This window comes from Sminthopsis crassicaudata, chromosome 1, assembly GCF_048593235.1.
Source record: "Sminthopsis crassicaudata isolate SCR6 chromosome 1, ASM4859323v1, whole genome shotgun sequence".
Lineage (NCBI taxonomy): Eukaryota > Metazoa > Chordata > Mammalia > Dasyuromorphia > Dasyuridae > Sminthopsis > Sminthopsis crassicaudata.
Window position 1 is genome coordinate 7,730,704 of NC_133617.1, and position 14,824 is coordinate 7,745,527.

General features: G+C 66.1%; 2 protein-coding genes across 4 annotated transcripts; one reads left to right on the forward strand and one right to left on the reverse strand.

The window, feature by feature from the left end:
- The first annotated feature begins 1,504 nt into the window (after positions 1 to 1,504).
- SMARCB1 (SWI/SNF related BAF chromatin remodeling complex subunit B1) lies at positions 1,505 to 8,538 on the forward strand. 2 transcript variants are annotated; one of them, XM_074291117.1, is made up of 9 exons: positions 1,505 to 1,721; positions 3,824 to 3,935; positions 4,481 to 4,610; positions 4,866 to 5,003; positions 5,142 to 5,269; positions 7,108 to 7,274; positions 7,349 to 7,539; positions 8,041 to 8,172; positions 8,280 to 8,538. In XM_074291117.1, the coding sequence occupies exons 1-9, from the start codon at positions 1,629 to 1,631 to the stop codon at positions 8,317 to 8,319; spliced, it is 1,131 nt and encodes a 376-aa protein (XP_074147218.1). In that variant the 5' UTR covers positions 1,505 to 1,628; the 3' UTR covers positions 8,320 to 8,538. The 2 variants fall into 2 exon arrangements, with proteins under 2 accessions (XP_074147218.1, XP_074147208.1); XM_074291107.1 differs by having other exon boundaries at positions 1,534 to 1,721; positions 3,824 to 3,962.
- Positions 8,539 to 9,265: 727 nt separating this feature from the next.
- DERL3 (derlin 3) lies at positions 9,266 to 10,953 on the reverse strand. Of its 2 annotated transcripts, none has more exons than XM_074291138.1 (7): positions 10,784 to 10,953; positions 10,546 to 10,608; positions 10,389 to 10,462; positions 10,173 to 10,266; positions 9,779 to 9,974; positions 9,561 to 9,651; positions 9,266 to 9,485 (listed from the first exon to the last, which is right to left on the reverse strand). In XM_074291138.1, the coding sequence occupies exons 1-7, from the start codon at positions 10,874 to 10,876 to the stop codon at positions 9,395 to 9,397; spliced, it is 702 nt and encodes a 233-aa protein (XP_074147239.1). In that variant the 5' UTR covers positions 10,877 to 10,953; the 3' UTR covers positions 9,266 to 9,394. The 2 variants fall into 2 exon arrangements, with proteins under 2 accessions (XP_074147239.1, XP_074147230.1); XM_074291129.1 differs by having other exon boundaries at positions 10,546 to 10,611.
- Positions 10,954 to 14,824: the final 3,871 nt, after the last annotated feature.

Sequence of the window (14,824 nt, forward strand, 5' to 3'; positions counted from 1 at the left end):
AGCAGCGCGCGGGGCAGTGGGAGCCGCAGACGCTGCTGAGCGCGGCAGTGGGAGCAGCGCGCGGGACAGTGGGAGCAGCGCGCGGGGCAGTGGGAGCAGCCGCGGGACAGTGGGAGCCGCAGACGCTGCTGAGCGCGGCAGTGGGAGCAGCGCGCGGGGCAGTGGGAGCAGCGCGCGGGGCAGTGGGAGCCGCAGACGCTGCTGAGCGCGGCAGTGGGAGCAGCGTGCGGGGCAGTGGGAGCCGCAGACGCTGCTGAGCGCGGCAGTGGGAGCGCCTCACGCGGCAAAAGGAGACTTTGGGGGTTGCTGGGGGAGGAGCTTCCTCCCCCAGGACCCAGGAGTCCCAGGAAGCAGCCCGGAACGGCCCGGACCCCGCGCTCCGCAGCTCCCTCAGGAGAGGCCATCCTTGGCTCAACCCTGGGGGCTGGAGGGCGGCAAGAGCCAAAAGGACCCAGGGCCAGTCCCCCCAGCCGGGACACGCGAGGGCCGGGACACGCGAGGGCCGGGTGGCCGCCCAGGGGCACGAGACGAGGGGAGGTGGGGGACGAGGACCTCCGGGCCAGCGGCCTCCCCTTGCTCTGAGATGAGGCTGCGGAAGCCTTGGGGTGCGGGTTGAGCGATGTAAAAGAGTGGGAGACGGGGCGGCTCCAGGACGGCGCCCGCGTAGCTCAGCTTGTTTGGGGAAGGGACAGAGGAGCCGAGCCTTTAGGGGACTCTCCTGAGGAGCAGGGGGGGCGGGTCAGGTCAGGAGAGCATGCTGGGAGCTGTGCTCAAGCTCAGCTTGGGGGGGGGGCCCCCCGGAGGAGACTCGAGGGACGGTCCTCTGCGGGGGAGGGGAGGGGAGAGAGACGGGGCGGGGCTCCTGGCGGGGGTGGGGGGGAGTGTCCTGCTCACTGAGGCTCCGGAGGGGGAGGGGCACGGAGGGGGGAGGCCCTCTGCGGGGAGGGCGCGGGGCGCGGGAGAGAGGGCAGCGGGACGTTTAGATCCCGCACCCCGGGATGCTGTACTCGGGATCCCGCAGGGAAGGAAAGGAGTCTGTCCCGTCAGGGTCCAACAAGAGCGTGTGGTTTCGTGGGCCCTGCAGAACTGGGGAAACTGAGGCAGGACGGGCGGAGCCCCTAAAGACACCACGTGGGGGTCTGGGCGGGGCCGAGCCCCGTTTGTTTTGTTCTGGCTCCGGGAGGGCCGAGGCTGGGGGCGGGGCCAGAGGCGGCGAGTCAGCGGCAGTGGGGGGCGCCACGCCCGGTTCTTTTGTCCGAGTCCGGGCGGAGGTTGGGGGCGGGGCAGGGGCGGAGCCGGCTCTTTGTCTGCGTCGCGCCCCAAGCGGACGCGCTCCCCTCGCACGCGCACGGGGAAGCACGTCGAAATCGTCACGCACGGGCGCGGCGCGCGCAAACGCAGCACGCAGGCGCGGGTGACGCGCACGGACGCAGCACGCAGGCGCAAATGACCCGCGGAGAGGCGCGCACGCGCACGCTTCCCCGCCGCCGCTGTCGTCGCGTACGCTTGCGCAGTGAGCGGCGCGGCCTGGCGGGTGTGGGCGGCGGCGGCGGCGGAGGCGGCTGAGGCGGCGGGGGTTCCAGCGGGCAGCGGGCGGCCTGGGTCCGAGGGGACCGGGCCCCGGCGCGATGATGATGATGGCCCTGAGCAAGACGTTCGGCCAGAAGCCGGTGAAGTTCCAGCTGGAGGAGGACGGCGAGTTCTACATGATCGGGTCGGAGGTGAGGAAGAGCCACGGGGTCCGAGGGGGCCGCCGGCCGGGGCGGGGGTGGAGAGGAGTCCGACGGTCCGAGGGGGTCCTGGAGGCGAGGAGAGGCGCCCCTCACCCCGACAGGCCGCGCTCTGCAAACAGTGGGCGCTTATTTCGTGCTGACCATCGGTGAGGGGCTCCCAGGCCCTGCCCCCCCCCCTGACCACAGCGGGGCCCGGACCTGCTTTGACTTCTCCTTGACCCCCCCCCCAAGCTCCCCGCCCCCCTTTCCGTAGCCGACTGTCCCGTGTCCGGGTGCACCGCCGCGTCTCTGCTTATTCCGTCCCGCCCGGCTCTTTCTCCATTTCCATCTCCAGCTCCGTCATTTCTGCCTCCATCTTCTCTGTCTCCATCATCTCTGTCTCTCCTATTTCTTCCTCCATCTCCTTCTCCATCTTTTCTGCCTCTCTCTCCATCATCTGTCTCCAACGGCCTCTTTCGACATTTCAGTCTCCATCATCTCCGTCTCCATCTCTCCATTTCTATTTTCTCCATCTTTGTCTCTTTCCCCATCATTTCTGCCTCGGTCTCCACCTCCTTCTCCATCATCCCCGTCTCCATTTCTGTCTTTCTCTTTCTCTTTTTCCATTTCTGTCTCTTGCTCCGCCTCCTTCTCCATCATCTCCAGCCCCATCATTTCTGTCTCTTGCTCCACCTCCTTCTCCATCATCCCCGTCTCCATTTCTGTCTTTCTCTTTCTCTTTTTCCATTTCTGTCTCTTGCTCCACCTCCTTCTCCATCATCCCCGTCTCCATTTCTGCCTCGGTCTCCACCTCCTTCTCCATCATCCCCGTCTCCATTTCTGTCTTTCTCTTTCTCTTTCTCCATTTCTGTCTCTTGCTCCACCTCCTTCTCCATCATCTCCAGCCCCATCATTTCTGCCTCGGTCTCCACCTCCTTCTCCATCATCCCCGTCTCCATTTCTGTCTCTTGCTCCACCTCCTTCTCCATCATCCCCGTCTCCATTTCTGTCTTTCTCTTTCTCTTTCTCCATTTCTGTCTCTTGCTCCACCTCCTTCTCCATCATCTCCAGCCCCATCATTTCTGTCTCTTGCTCCACCTCCTTCTCCATCATCCCCGTCTCCATTTCTGTCTCTTGCTCCACCTCCTTCTCCATCATCCCCGTCTCCATTTCTGTCTTTCTCTTTCTCTTTTTCCATTTCTGTCTCTTGCTCCGCCTCCTTCTCCATCATCTCCAGCCCCATCATTTCTGTCTCTTGCTCCACCTCCTTCTCCATCATCCCCGTCTCCATTTCTGTCTTTCTCTTTCTCTTTTTCCATTTCTGTCTCTTGCTCTACCTCCTTCTCCATCATCTCCAGCCCCATCATTTCTGTCTCTTGCTCCACCTCCTTCTCCATCATCCCCGTCTCCATTTCTGTCTCTTGCTCCACCTCCTTCTCCATCATCCCCGTCTCCATTTCTGTCTTTCTCTTTCTCTTTTTCCATTTCTGTCTCTTGCTCCACCTCCTTCTCCATCATCCCCGTCTCCATTTCTGTCTTTCTCTTTCTCTTTCTCTTTCTCCATTTCTGTCTCTTGCTCCACCTCCTTCTCCATCATCCCCGTCTCCATTTCTGCCTCGGTCTCCACCTCCTTCTCCATCATCCCCGTCACCATTTCTGTCTTTCTCTTTCTCTTTCTCTTTCTCCATTTCTGTCTCTTGCTCCACCTCCTTCTCCATCATCTCCAGCCCCATCATTTCTGCCTCGGTCTCCACCTCCTTCTCCATCATCCCCGTCTCCATTTCTGTCTCTTGCTCCACCTCCTTCTCCATCATCCCCGTCTCCATTTCTGTCTTTCTCTTTCTCTTTCTCCATTTCTGTCTCTTGCTCCACCTCCTTCTCCATCATCTCCAGCCCCATCATTTCTGTCTCTTGCTCCACCTCCTTCTCCATCATCCCCGTCTCCATTTCTGTCTCTTGCTCCACCTCCTTCTCCATCATCCCCGTCTCCATTTCTGTCTTTCTCTTTCTCTTTTTCCATTTCTGTCTCTTGCTCCACCTCCTTCTCCATCATCTCCAGCCCCATCATTTCTGCCTCGGTCTCCGGCTCTGAGTCTCTCTCTTCCCGGCAGGTGGGGAACTACTTGCGCATGTTCCGGGGGTCTCTGTACAAGAGGTACCCCTCCCTGTGGAGGCGCCTTGCCACCGTGGAGGAGAGGAAGAAAATTGTGGCGTCGTCACATGGTAAAAAATCCAAACCTAGCGCTAAGGGTGCGTCTTCACAAGGGTTTGTAAGCCTGTTTCCAAACTGCCTCGAGAGAGATGTTAAAGCGTTTTAGGGTCCCGGGGCGTCTTCGTGGGGGAGCGGGTGACGGGCTGGGGGCGGGGCAGGGGGCCGGGAGCCGGGCCGCGAAGACGCCTCGGTCCTTAAAGCGCTTTCCCGTGTGGCTGTGGGCATGTCGACGTACCCAGTGACTGGATGCAGCCCGCGGCGTGCTTGGGGAGGCTCGAGTCGCCAACCACGCCAGGCTCGACGCATGTCCGTGGCATGGCACGCCTGTGCTTGGGGGGGCGTCCTTGTCGCTCGGTGGCCGTGTCCGTGTCTGTGGTCGTGTCCGTGGTGCGTTGCGGGTCCGCTCCGGGGGCGGGGGCCGGCGGGGTGAGACTCTTGCGAGCCGGCTTGGCGGCGCCCCCGGCCGGGGTTTGGGGGTCCCGCCTGCGGCGTGCATGCCCTCCTGGACGCGGCCGGGGCGTCCCGCGGGGTGGCAGCCGTGCCTTTCTGGGTTTAGATCACGGCTACACCACCCTGGCCACCAGCGTGACCCTGCTGAAAGCCTCCGAGGTCGAGGAGATACTGGACGGCAATGACGAGAAGTACAAGGCCGTGTCCATCAGCACGGAGCCTCCCACCTACCTCAGGTACCGGGGCCGGGGGGGACCCGGGGCCTCAAGCGCAGCCTCTGGGCGGGGAGGCGCGGAGGCATCGAAGTGGGCCCTGCCCTGGGTTCCGGCTGACTGTGTCACCTGGGGGGGGGGCACCTTCGGTCAGACCCCTTCCTCTGGCTTTCTTTGACCGTATTCGCGGTCAGCTGGGAGGGGCTCCTGCCCTGGGACAGCCCGGCCCTGCAGGGAAACTCGGCCTTCCTCCCCTCCTCCCTCCTTCCTCTCCTCCAGGGAACAGAAGGCCAAGAGGAACAGCCAGTGGGTGCCCACGTTGCCGAACAGCTCCCACCACCTGGACGCCGTGCCCTGTTCCACCACCATCAACAGGAACCGCATGGGCCGAGATAAGAAGAGGACCTTTCCTCTCTGGTGAGCCTGGGGCGCCGGGGCCCAGGAGGGCCTGGAGGCGGGCAGAGGGCCCTCGCTGAGAGCGCCCCGGGGCAGCTGGTGAGCCGAACCCGCCCGGCCGCCGGCCCTGCTGCTACGGCCCTCCTTCTTGCTCTTCAGCTTCGATGACCACGACCCCGCGGTGATCCACGAGAACGCGTCCCAGCCCGAGGTTCTGGTCCCGATCAGGCTGGACATGGAGATCGACGGGCAGAAGCTGAGAGACGCTTTCACGTGGAACATGAACGGTACGGGGGCAGCCCGGGGAGCCACCAGAGCCGCACTTTTGAGCGCGTAAGGGCCAAGTCCTGGGTTTTGGAGGGACTTTGTTGTCCCTGCTGCCTCCCTGCCTGTGGCTCGGACCCCCAGCAGCCTGGCCGGCTCCTTCCTCACGTGGACCCTCCGGGCCAAGCCAGACTGCTCGGGGAGGGGCAGGTGACCCCGGAAAGCCGGGAACCCGCACCCTGCGGGGGAGCTGCCAGGAGGGCAGGTCAGCGAGGAGGGACGGACACAGCTTGTCAGGCAGAGGACTGGGCCCTGTGGCCTCGAGGAAGGGGAGGCCTTCCCCGCAGAGGGGGCTGCTGGGCAGATGGCCGGCTGGAGACGGGGCAAGATGGCGCTCTCGGGGTGCGGGTGTAAGGGGACACCCTCCCCAAGAGCTCTGGCTCCTGGCTGACCAAGTGGAAAGAGGCTGGCCTGCTGAGGGCAGAGCAGAAGTGCCGCCTTTCATGGCCTGTGTCCTTCCGTCCATCTGTCCGTCTGTCCACACTATTTCTCATCCAGCTGTCCGTCCATTCTTCAGTCCATCCGTCGTCCATTCACCCGTCTGTCGGTCAGTCCTTCCCCTCCTCATCCGTGTGTCAGTCCATCCATTCATCTGTCCGTCCACTGTCTAGCTTCCTTCATCCATCCTCCCGTCAGTCTGTCCGTCTGGAGATTGTTCGTTGCTTGGGGATACTTGGGAGGAGGAGGAGGCCCCGTCGAGGGGCCTGCCTTAGGCTAGGCAGGGTCAGGACGGGGGGACCTGGACGGAGGGCGCCCTCTGGGGTCCCCCCTTCAGTCCTCATCAGATGGGAAGCCCCGGGCAGCGAAGGACCCGGCAGCTCGTGGCTGACAGCCCTGGAGCTGGGTGGGCTGCTCCGGGTCGTGTTCGGACAGGGCCCCCTCCCCCCAAGCCCAGCCCAGATGGCAGAGAGGAAAGGGAACGGGCCAGGAGCGGCCCGAGTCTGTGGTGGTCTTGCTGCCCCTTGTCCACCTCCACCCTCCTTTCAGCCCGGGGGGGGAAGGTGCCGAGAGAAGCTCACTGCTCCCCTCTCCGTGGAGGGGAAACAGAGGCAGAGCTGGGCCGGGTCCCAGGTTTGGAGCCGGTCTTGGAGCTTGGGGCCCAGCTGTCTTGCCAGAGGTCCGGACGCCCGGCCTCGGGGACTCGTGCCCTCCTGACCTGCATTTTGCGGGCGCTGATGTGCGATGGGAAAGCCCACGAGGGGTCGGGAAGGGGTGCGCTGGGCCCGGCACGTGCAGGAGCTGGGACATGGGAAAAGGGGATGGGATGGGGGGCTGCTGTGGAGGCCTTGGGGCCCCGCACCCAGGATGCATCAGAGCTGCTTCAGCTCCCCCTGCACCAGGCGTCGCTCTTGACCTCTTGTTCTTCCTCCCCTGTGGTCCTTGGCTTTGGGGGGCGGGGCTCAGTGTTCGCCTCCTTTTGGAGCGCCCCCTTGGGACCTTGAGCTCCAGCCAAGCCTCCACACCTGGGGGGACTCACTCCCTGGGAAAATCGCCACCTCCAGGGAGGCCCTGCTGGCATTGAGGAGGCCGGCGTGCTCTGAGGGGAGCTTGCCACCGCCCTCACGCTGTCCACAGATGCCCTGGGGCCTATCCCCAGCCTCTGAAAAAGATCCGGGGGTCTGAGTGGACGCCATTGCGTCGGGCTGCCCTGGGGGGGGCCGTGGTCCTTCAGGTCATGCACAGGATGGGGTGGTGGAGGCTTCTGTCAGCTTAGGCCCAGCCCCCGCGTGCTCTGCTGCCAGTGTCCCGGGCAGGGCAGGGGGCCGGGCACCCACAGGCTCCCCCTCCCCCCCGATCACAGAGAAGCTGATGACCCCTGAGATGTTCTCGGAGATTCTCTGCGACGACCTCGACCTGAACCCCCTCACCTTCGTGCCCGCCATCGCCTCGGCCATCCGGCAGCAGATCGAGTCCTACCCCACCGACAGCCTCCTGGAGGACCAGTCGGACCAGCGGGTCATCATCAAGGTGGGGGGGCCGGGGGCGTGCGGGGGGGCGGGGCGGGGCGGCGGGGCCGGGCCCTGACCCTGCGCTGTGTGCAGCTCAACATCCACGTGGGCAACATCTCCCTGGTGGACCAGTTCGAGTGGGACATGTCGGAGAAGGAGAACTCCCCGGAGAAGTTCGCGCTGAAGCTCTGCTCCGAGCTGGGCCTGGGCGGCGAGTTCGTCACCACCATCGCCTACAGCATCCGCGGCCAGCTCAGCTGGCACCAGAAGACCTACGCCTTCAGGTGGGGGCCACGGGGGGCCTGAGTCAGCCCCGGGCTCAGCTCTGCTTGGGGTCAGACGCCCCGGGGGCTCCTGCCAGTCACCCACGTGTGGGGGAGGGGGCAGGATCGGGGTTTGGAGTCCGCTCTGGGCCAGGCCGCGAGGAGAGCTTTGTCATGGAGGATGGCGGGCCCGGGGCCCCACGGCCAGCGTGGCCTCACGGCCTGGGGATCGCTAGCCCCGCTGCGGCCTTCGGGGACGAGTATTCCCAGGGCGGAGATTCCCTTCACGGGTGCAGAGGTCCTGGCCAAAATGGCGGCTTGCTGCCCGCCATGATCTCACTGGGGTCTTTGGGGATCCCTGGGGGAGGGGAGCCGGTGGAGGGCAGGAGCGCAGGCCAGGCAGAGGACTCCGAAGCACTCCTATGGCATGGCGGGGAGGGGTCCTGGAGGCCCGGGCAGGCACCTCAGACCTGGGCCTTGGGGGCAAGGCCCGCCCACCTCGGGGTCTGTGCCTTCCCTCAGTGAGAACCCTCTGCCCACCGTGGAGATCGCCATTCGCAACACCGGCGACGCCGACCAGTGGTGCCCCCTCCTGGAGACCCTGACGGACGCCGAGATGGAGAAGAAAATCCGGGACCAGGACAGGAACACCAGGTGCCCTGACCCCGCCTGGCGGGGGTGGGGGTGGGGGACCTTCACCCCCGGCCATAGGGGAAGCCCGAAAGTGGGGGCCCGCGCTGACCGTCCCTTCTGCTCCCCAGGAGGATGAGGCGCTTGGCCAACACCGCGCCCGCCTGGTAGCTGCCCGCCGGCCCTCACCGTCACGGCTCTGAAGATGGGGCCAGAGGAGGCTGCAGGGGAGGGGGCCCCGTCGCCCTGCCCGGCCGAGGACTCCGTCCCTGGCCCGGCTCAGGGGAGGTGCGGGAAGGCCATCGGGTCTGCCGGGCTTCTGTTTGTGTGTATAGGTGCCCCGGGCACAGCTAGGAAGGTTTTTTAAATAAAGAGAATCTCCGATGTTCACTTCCTTAGCAGAGGCTGGCACTGGGCATCCGGGGGAGTGCAGGGTTCGGTGCCCACTGGTGCCAGGCCCGTGCCAAGGACTTTGTCATATGCTGAGGTGGGCTTCCTGATACTGTGTCCCTTGGGGGGCCTGGGGGATGGACCTGACCCCTAAGAGCGGGGAGGGAGGGGGCCTCCACCTGCACGGCCGACAAGGGAGCGCTCGGGGACCAGGGTTGGGCAGAGACAGCCTGGGAACGGGGCAGACCTCCCCCTGAGGACAAAGGGCTGGCCGCTGGCAAGGGCCCGTGCCCATCAAGAAGGCTGGTTTGGAGCCCGAGAGTGGAGAAACGTTTATTCAGCCTGTTCTGGGGGGGGTACGGAGCCGGCCCTGCCCTCTGGGGCGGGCGTGAGGAGGCACTTCCCACGCCACCTTGAAGACCTGCAGAGGCCCGTGCCCCGCTTCCTGCCTCCCTGTCCGCGGCCACCCCCAATGCAGGTGGGCAGTGCAGCCCCGGGAGACCCCTGGGGCATCCTGCCTGGAGGAAGAGGCTCTTGGGTGTTCAGGGAGCCCCCTCCGGTTTGGGGCCTCGGGGACCCTTGCCCCTTTGCCAGAGAGGCTGACCCGTGACCCCTGCAGCGCCAGGGCGGCTCCAAATAAATGGGCGACAGTCGCCTTCCCTGGGAGAAGCCTGGAAATATGCCCGGGAAGCGCCGGGCTCGGGCAAGAAGGCACCGGAGACCAAGCTTGTGTGGATGCTGCCAAGTGTTTATTAGAGCCTTCGCCCCACCCCACCGCTCTCCTTTCCCAGAGAGGGGCCCGGGGGGCAGGGGAGGCCCCGGGCCTGACTAGAGCCGGGCCGGAAGGAGGAAGTGGTCACTGCTGGTCCCCGGGGTCCCCCGCCGGCCGCTCCTCAGGAAGGGGTCTGTAATTGGGGTCCTCTTCAGGGGTGTCGAAGATCAGCTTCCTGCATGGCGGGGACAAGAACCGCCGGTTGGGACTGGGGGGGGGATGGGGCCCCAGTCCGAGTCCCCGTACTCACAGGAAGCCGGGGGTGAGCAGGAGCTTCTTGCCCCCGGGTTGGTTGGGAAAGACGTCTTCAAGGAAGTAATAGATGTGGCCCACGGCGATCCCTGAGCGGGAGAGAGCAGCCTCGGGATGGGGTCGGGCCCTGGGGCTGCGCCCTCTCCTCCAGGGGCGCCCCCCCCCTTGCCGCTTGGGGCCTTCTTGGCTCATCCCCGGGGCGCCCCGCCCCCTCACCCAGCAGGTCCACCAGGACGGAGTTGCCCAGCAGCAGGGAGAAGGCCATGAGCACCCAGGGCAGGAAGGGCGCCTGGAAGTTGAGCAGCCCGAAGAAGTTCATGCGCAGGGCGGGGTTGCGGCGGCTCCACACGTACACCAGCATGATGGTGAAGGCCTGGCCCAGGAAGAAGAGGCTGGCCACGAGCCCGAAGAGCTGCGGGCTCTGGAGTCAAGGAGGGGCCGCCCGGCCCGGCCGCCTCAGCGTCCCCAGCGCCGCGGGAGCCGCCGGAGACGCGGGCCAGGCTGCGCTCTCCCTGCAGGGCGGGGCCGGCCTGCCCGCCCCCTCCCGGCGTGGAGGGGCCCTCCCCCGCGCGCCCCCCACCCCCCCCCGCGCGGAGGGCTCAAAGGATACTGTCATGAGGACGCCGCCGAAGAGGAACATGAAGACGAAGTCGGCCGTGCGGCCGCGGAAGGAGCCCTCCTCCAGCATGCGGCAGTACCTGTAGCTGGCGCGCTATCGGAAACTGGCCAACGGAGGGGCTGGAGGGTGGCGCTGGAGCCGGCTGCCCCCCTCCCCCAGCCGGCCGGGCTCTCCCCACTCCGCGCGCCCGGCACCCGCCAAGGATACAGGAAGAGCATGTTGAAGAAGAAGCTGAAGCCCAGGGGCCCGAAGAAGAGGAAGTTCGTGACGAGCCTCCACACCTGCGGAGGAGGAGGAGGAGGAGGGGCTGGGGCGGGCCCAGGGGCGTCCCCGCCCCCGCCCCGGACCCGCCCCCGCCGCTCACCTGGAACTTCCTGAAGATGAGGTCGGGGTTGAAGTAAAGCTGGAAGGGGGTGATGAGCTCCAGCTGCTGCGGGGACACGCCAGAGAGCCGGCTGGGGACAGGCCGGACAGGGGGAGGGGAGACGCGGGGGCTGCGGGTGACAGGAGGGGCGGGGGCGAGGGGCGGAGGGGACGAGGGGACCCGGGGGCTGGGGGAGGGGACACAACCACGGGCGGGGACCCCCGAGGCGGGCTCTCACCACGGCCGCTGTGGTCAGCACGCAGGCTGCCGTGTAGGCGCGCGTCACCGCCGGCACCTGCCAGAACTCGGCCGCCAGGCCCCGCTGCGCCATCTCTGCCCGGGACGCTGCTGCCGAGGCCGGGGCCGCCGCTGCCGGTCTGGCCGCCTCCTGTACCTTTAATGGGGGCTCGCCCCTTCACTCCCTCCCACCCCATCCCGGCCCCCAGTAAATTGGCCAATCCACGGACGAGAGGGCAGCACGCCCTGCTCGCGCCCTAGAGGCGAGCGGCCAATGGGTACAAAGGACGTGGAACTCTTCCCGCCCCAAACACAAATGGACCAATTCGAAGAGTGATGCCCCGCCCCTTTCCTGACGCGCTCTTTGACCAATTCAGAGCCACCCCACTCAGGATTTTTTCCTCATGGAATGATCGTGGCATCCAATCAGAGGGCTAACGGGGGTGGAACCCTGGAGGTCGGGGCCAATCAAGGGTCGGGAGGTTGGTTTGAGCGAATCCAGTGACTCGAGATGAAAAAGCAAGAGTCGCGGACAGGCTGCCCAATCAGCAAATGGTGTAGGGCGGGTTCTTGGAAAAATGAACCCATAAGAGCAGAGAGCGTAAAGGGGTCGGGCGACCGGCAGTTGGGAAGACCAATGAAAAGGGGTCGCGTGGAACTGGAGTCTGCGGAGGGCCCCTGGAGGATGGACGTCATGAGCAATGACCAATATGAAAGATTCACGTGAGAATGAAAACACGGAGGCGGGCCCAGCCAATGAACACTCAGACGAGTGACAAGTAGAGCGTAGAAGGGTAGTAAAGAGCCTTCCCTCCCCCCCCCCCCCGCCCCAGGGCGCCAAGAGGCCAATAGGACGAAGGCGCCGCTGCAGGGAGGCGGGAGCCCACGGGGTCACGTGGGACTGGCTTCGGCCCCTCCCTCTGCCTGCCCCACTTTTTGCGGGGCGGGGAAGGCAGCCGCGGGTCCTGGGCTTCGGGTTCTAGCTTAGTTGAAGGGCTGTGGTGTCGCTTTCACCCTGGGCCTGTGAGGGAGTGGTCGGGTCAGCCCAGTGCTGGGCCCGGCGGAAGGCGCTGGGGGCGGAGCGGGGCTCGGGGAGCAGCCTCCGGCCCGCTTTTACTTCGGCTTTTCGGGAGACCCAGGGCGGCGGCGGAGGGGGGGGCTGAAGGGGAATGGCGCTGCCCCACGCTGGCCCCCCAGCCTCCCGCCTCTGCCGGTGCTCGCCCCCTCCCTTAGATTATGGTCAGAAGGAGGGTCTTTGAGAGGAGGGAAGGAAGGAGAAGCGGGCCTGAGGGCCTGACCTGGCGGAGGGACGGGAGACGGGGCCTGCGGGTGGGGGCCTTCCCCCGGGTCTCAGCCTGGCCAGCCACACCCGAGCAGGGCAGGCGGCCCAAGTGTAGAGGGGTGAGGCGCCTGGCCCGGACTGGCTGCCTGGAGCCTTCCCTGCTTAATGGCTCCCTGCCAGGCGCCCCAAACCCCCTAAGTGAGCCTGCTTACTTGCCCGGAGCTCCTCCCCATCTCGGCCCGACCCAAAGGAACCGGCTCGGGGCTCAAAGGTTCGGAAATGGCCTCCTCCTGCCGAGACTCCCCCCCCCCCCCTTACAAAGCCCTGCCCTTCCCCCGCACCACTGCCTCCCGGGTGGTCTCGAGCTGGTTCGCCTCCATCCCCCCACCTTGTCAGTGAGTAAGGGGAAGGCGGGAGCCGATGTGTGTCACGTGTTCGCCAAAACGCCCATCGATGCGGGCCCAAACGAGGGAACCTCGGGGTGCACGGTCGGCGGCCTCCCGGCTGTGGAAGGGGCGCACGGGCGGCGGCCTCCGGGGTGTGGAAGGGGCGCACGGGCGGCGGCCTCCGGGGTGTGGAAGGGGCGCGCGGGCGGCGGCCTCCCGGGTGTGGAAGGGGCGCACGGTTGACGGCCTCCGGGGTGTGGAAGGGGCGCACGGGCGGCGGCCTCCGGGGTGTGGAAGGGGCGCACGGGCGGCGGCCTCCGGGGTGTGGAAGGGGCGCGCGGGCGGCGGCCTCCCGGGTGTGGAAGGGGCGCGCGGGCGGCGGCCTCCCGGCTGTGGAAGGGGCTCAGGGGCGGCGGCCTCCGGGGTGTGGAAGGGGCGCACGGGCGGCGGCCTCCCGGGTGTGGAAGGGGCGCACGGGCGGCGGCCTCCCGGGTGTGGAAGGGGCGCAGGGGCGGCGGCCTCCGGGGTGTGGAAGGGGCGCACGGTTGACGGCCTCCGGGGTGTGGAAGGGGCTCAGGGGCGGCGGCCTCCGGGGTGTGGAAGGGGCGCACGGGCGGCGGCCTCCCGGGTGTGGAAGGGGCGCACGGGCGGCGGCCTCCCGGGTGTGGAAGGGGCGCACGGGCGGCGGCCTCCGGGGTGTGGAAGGGGCGCACGGTCGGCGAGGGGCGCACGGTCGGTGGCCTCCGGGGTGTGGAAGGGGCGCACGGGCGCCTCCCGGGGTGTGGAAGGGGCGCACGGGCGCCTCCCGGGTGTGGAAGGGGCGCACGGGCGCCTCCCGGGTGTGGAAGGGGTGCACGGTCGGCGGCCTCCGGGGTGTGGAAGGGGCGCACGGGCGCCTCCCGGGTGTGGAAGGGGCGCACGGGCGCCTCCCGGGTGTGGAAGGGGTGCACGGTCGGCGGCCTCCGGGGTGTGGAAGGGGCGCACGGGCGGCGGCCTCCCGGGTGTGGAAGGGGCGCACAGTCGGTGGCCTCCGGGGTGTGGTAGGGGCGCGCGGGCGGCGGCCGCCGGGTTGCTGAAGAGTCCGCAGCTCCAGGCCGACAGAACCTCGCCAAGGCGCCCGTGACGTCCCCAGGTGGCTTCCAGATGATGCGGAGCGGTCCGAAGATGGCCGCAATGGGGGAGGAACGGGTCTGTACGCCCCCAAACCCAAGCAAAGGAGACTTCCAATTCCTGCCCGCCCCCGGGGCCTCTTCCGGCTCCCCCGGTCCGGTGCAGAGCGCAGTGGTCCCGGCAGTGACGCCCTCCGCCTGTCTCCCTCCCCAGGACAGCCCCCCCTTCCTTCACCCCCGGCCTCCCCGGAGTGTGGGATCGCTGCTTCCTCCCAGTGTCCAACTGGGCTTTCCTGGCAACTGTCCAAAGAACCGCCCCGTCCACAAAGATCATCTCCAGGCCCTTGATCCCTCAGTTCTCTCCCAGGCCGCGTCCTCGCACTCGCCACTCTCCCCATTTTGACCCCGATGGACCAATTCTGCGCCTCGCCTCCTTACATCCCGATTACGCCCAGGGACGCCCCTCTGCCCCTACCGATCCTCTGCCTCCTCCGTACCCTCTCACCCTTCCCAGTGGTCCCTCTCCTACCCTCTGCAGCCAAGGCTGCGGAGCTCCTTTTCCCCCTCATTGTCTCCTGTCACTCAGGGATAGAAAAGCCCCCCTCTCCTCCAACCCCCCCCAGACGAGCCCTTCTCCTGCCCCCTCACCAGTTGCCTCATTCCTCCTCGTGCTTTCATCTTCCTCTCTCCGCTGCCCACAAGCAGCCCATGTCTCTTGTCCCTTTCATCTGTGCTAACTTAGCCCTTGTGGCAGCTCCTTGCAGTGGGGCCTCCACTTCTGCTCAAGCTTTTTTTTTTTTGAGGGGGGGCGATTGGGGTTAAGTGACTTGCCCACGTGTTGAGTGTCTGAGGTCACATTTGAACTCAAGTCCTGACTTTAGCGCTGGGCTCTATCCCCTGCGCCACCTAGCTGCCCCTCAAATCTTAACCCTTCCAACTGGCCTCTGACTTCATTCCGCCAAAACTGCCCTTTCCAAAGTCAACAGGGACCTCTTAGCTGCCCCGGCCGATGGCCTCTGCTCCTCGGTCTCCCCGAGCTCTGGAGCCTTGGACACTACTGACCAATTTCTTCTGAGGGATATTCTCAGGTTTTCAAGACACTGGGAAGGGACGGGAATAAACATCTTATAGTGCCTACTGTGTGCCAGGCCAGGGGCTTTGCAAATATCTCAAGATTCTCCTTTGGTTTGAAGCTCTGACTTTCAATGATACATTCTGCCTGAATTCCTTTTATTTTCATCAAGTTTTATGGAGGCTTTAAAAAA

Excerpts from the sequence above, each read along its gene's own strand:
- SMARCB1 (XM_074291107.1), top strand. The coding sequence starts at position 1,629 with ATGATGATGATGGCCCTGAGCAAGACGTTCGGCCAGAAGCCGGTGAAG. Across the intron at positions 4,611-4,865 it reads GAGCCTCCCACCTACCTCAG|GGAACAGAAGGCCAAGAGGA; the intron begins GTACCGGGGCCG and ends CCTCTCCTCCAG. Across the intron at positions 5,270-7,107 it reads TTTCACGTGGAACATGAACG|AGAAGCTGATGACCCCTGAG; the intron begins GTACGGGGGCAG and ends CCCCGATCACAG.
- DERL3 (XM_074291129.1), bottom strand. The coding sequence starts at position 10,876 with ATGGCGCAGCGGGGCCTGGCGGCCGAGTTCTGGCAGGTGCCGGCGGTG. Across the intron at positions 9,975-10,172 it reads TCGGCGGCGTCCTCATGACA|CTCTTCGGGCTCGTGGCCAG; the intron begins GTATCCTTTGAG and ends CAGAGCCCGCAG. Across the intron at positions 9,652-9,778 it reads CGTCCTGGTGGACCTGCTGG|GGATCGCCGTGGGCCACATC; the intron begins GTGAGGGGGCGG and ends TCTCCCGCTCAG.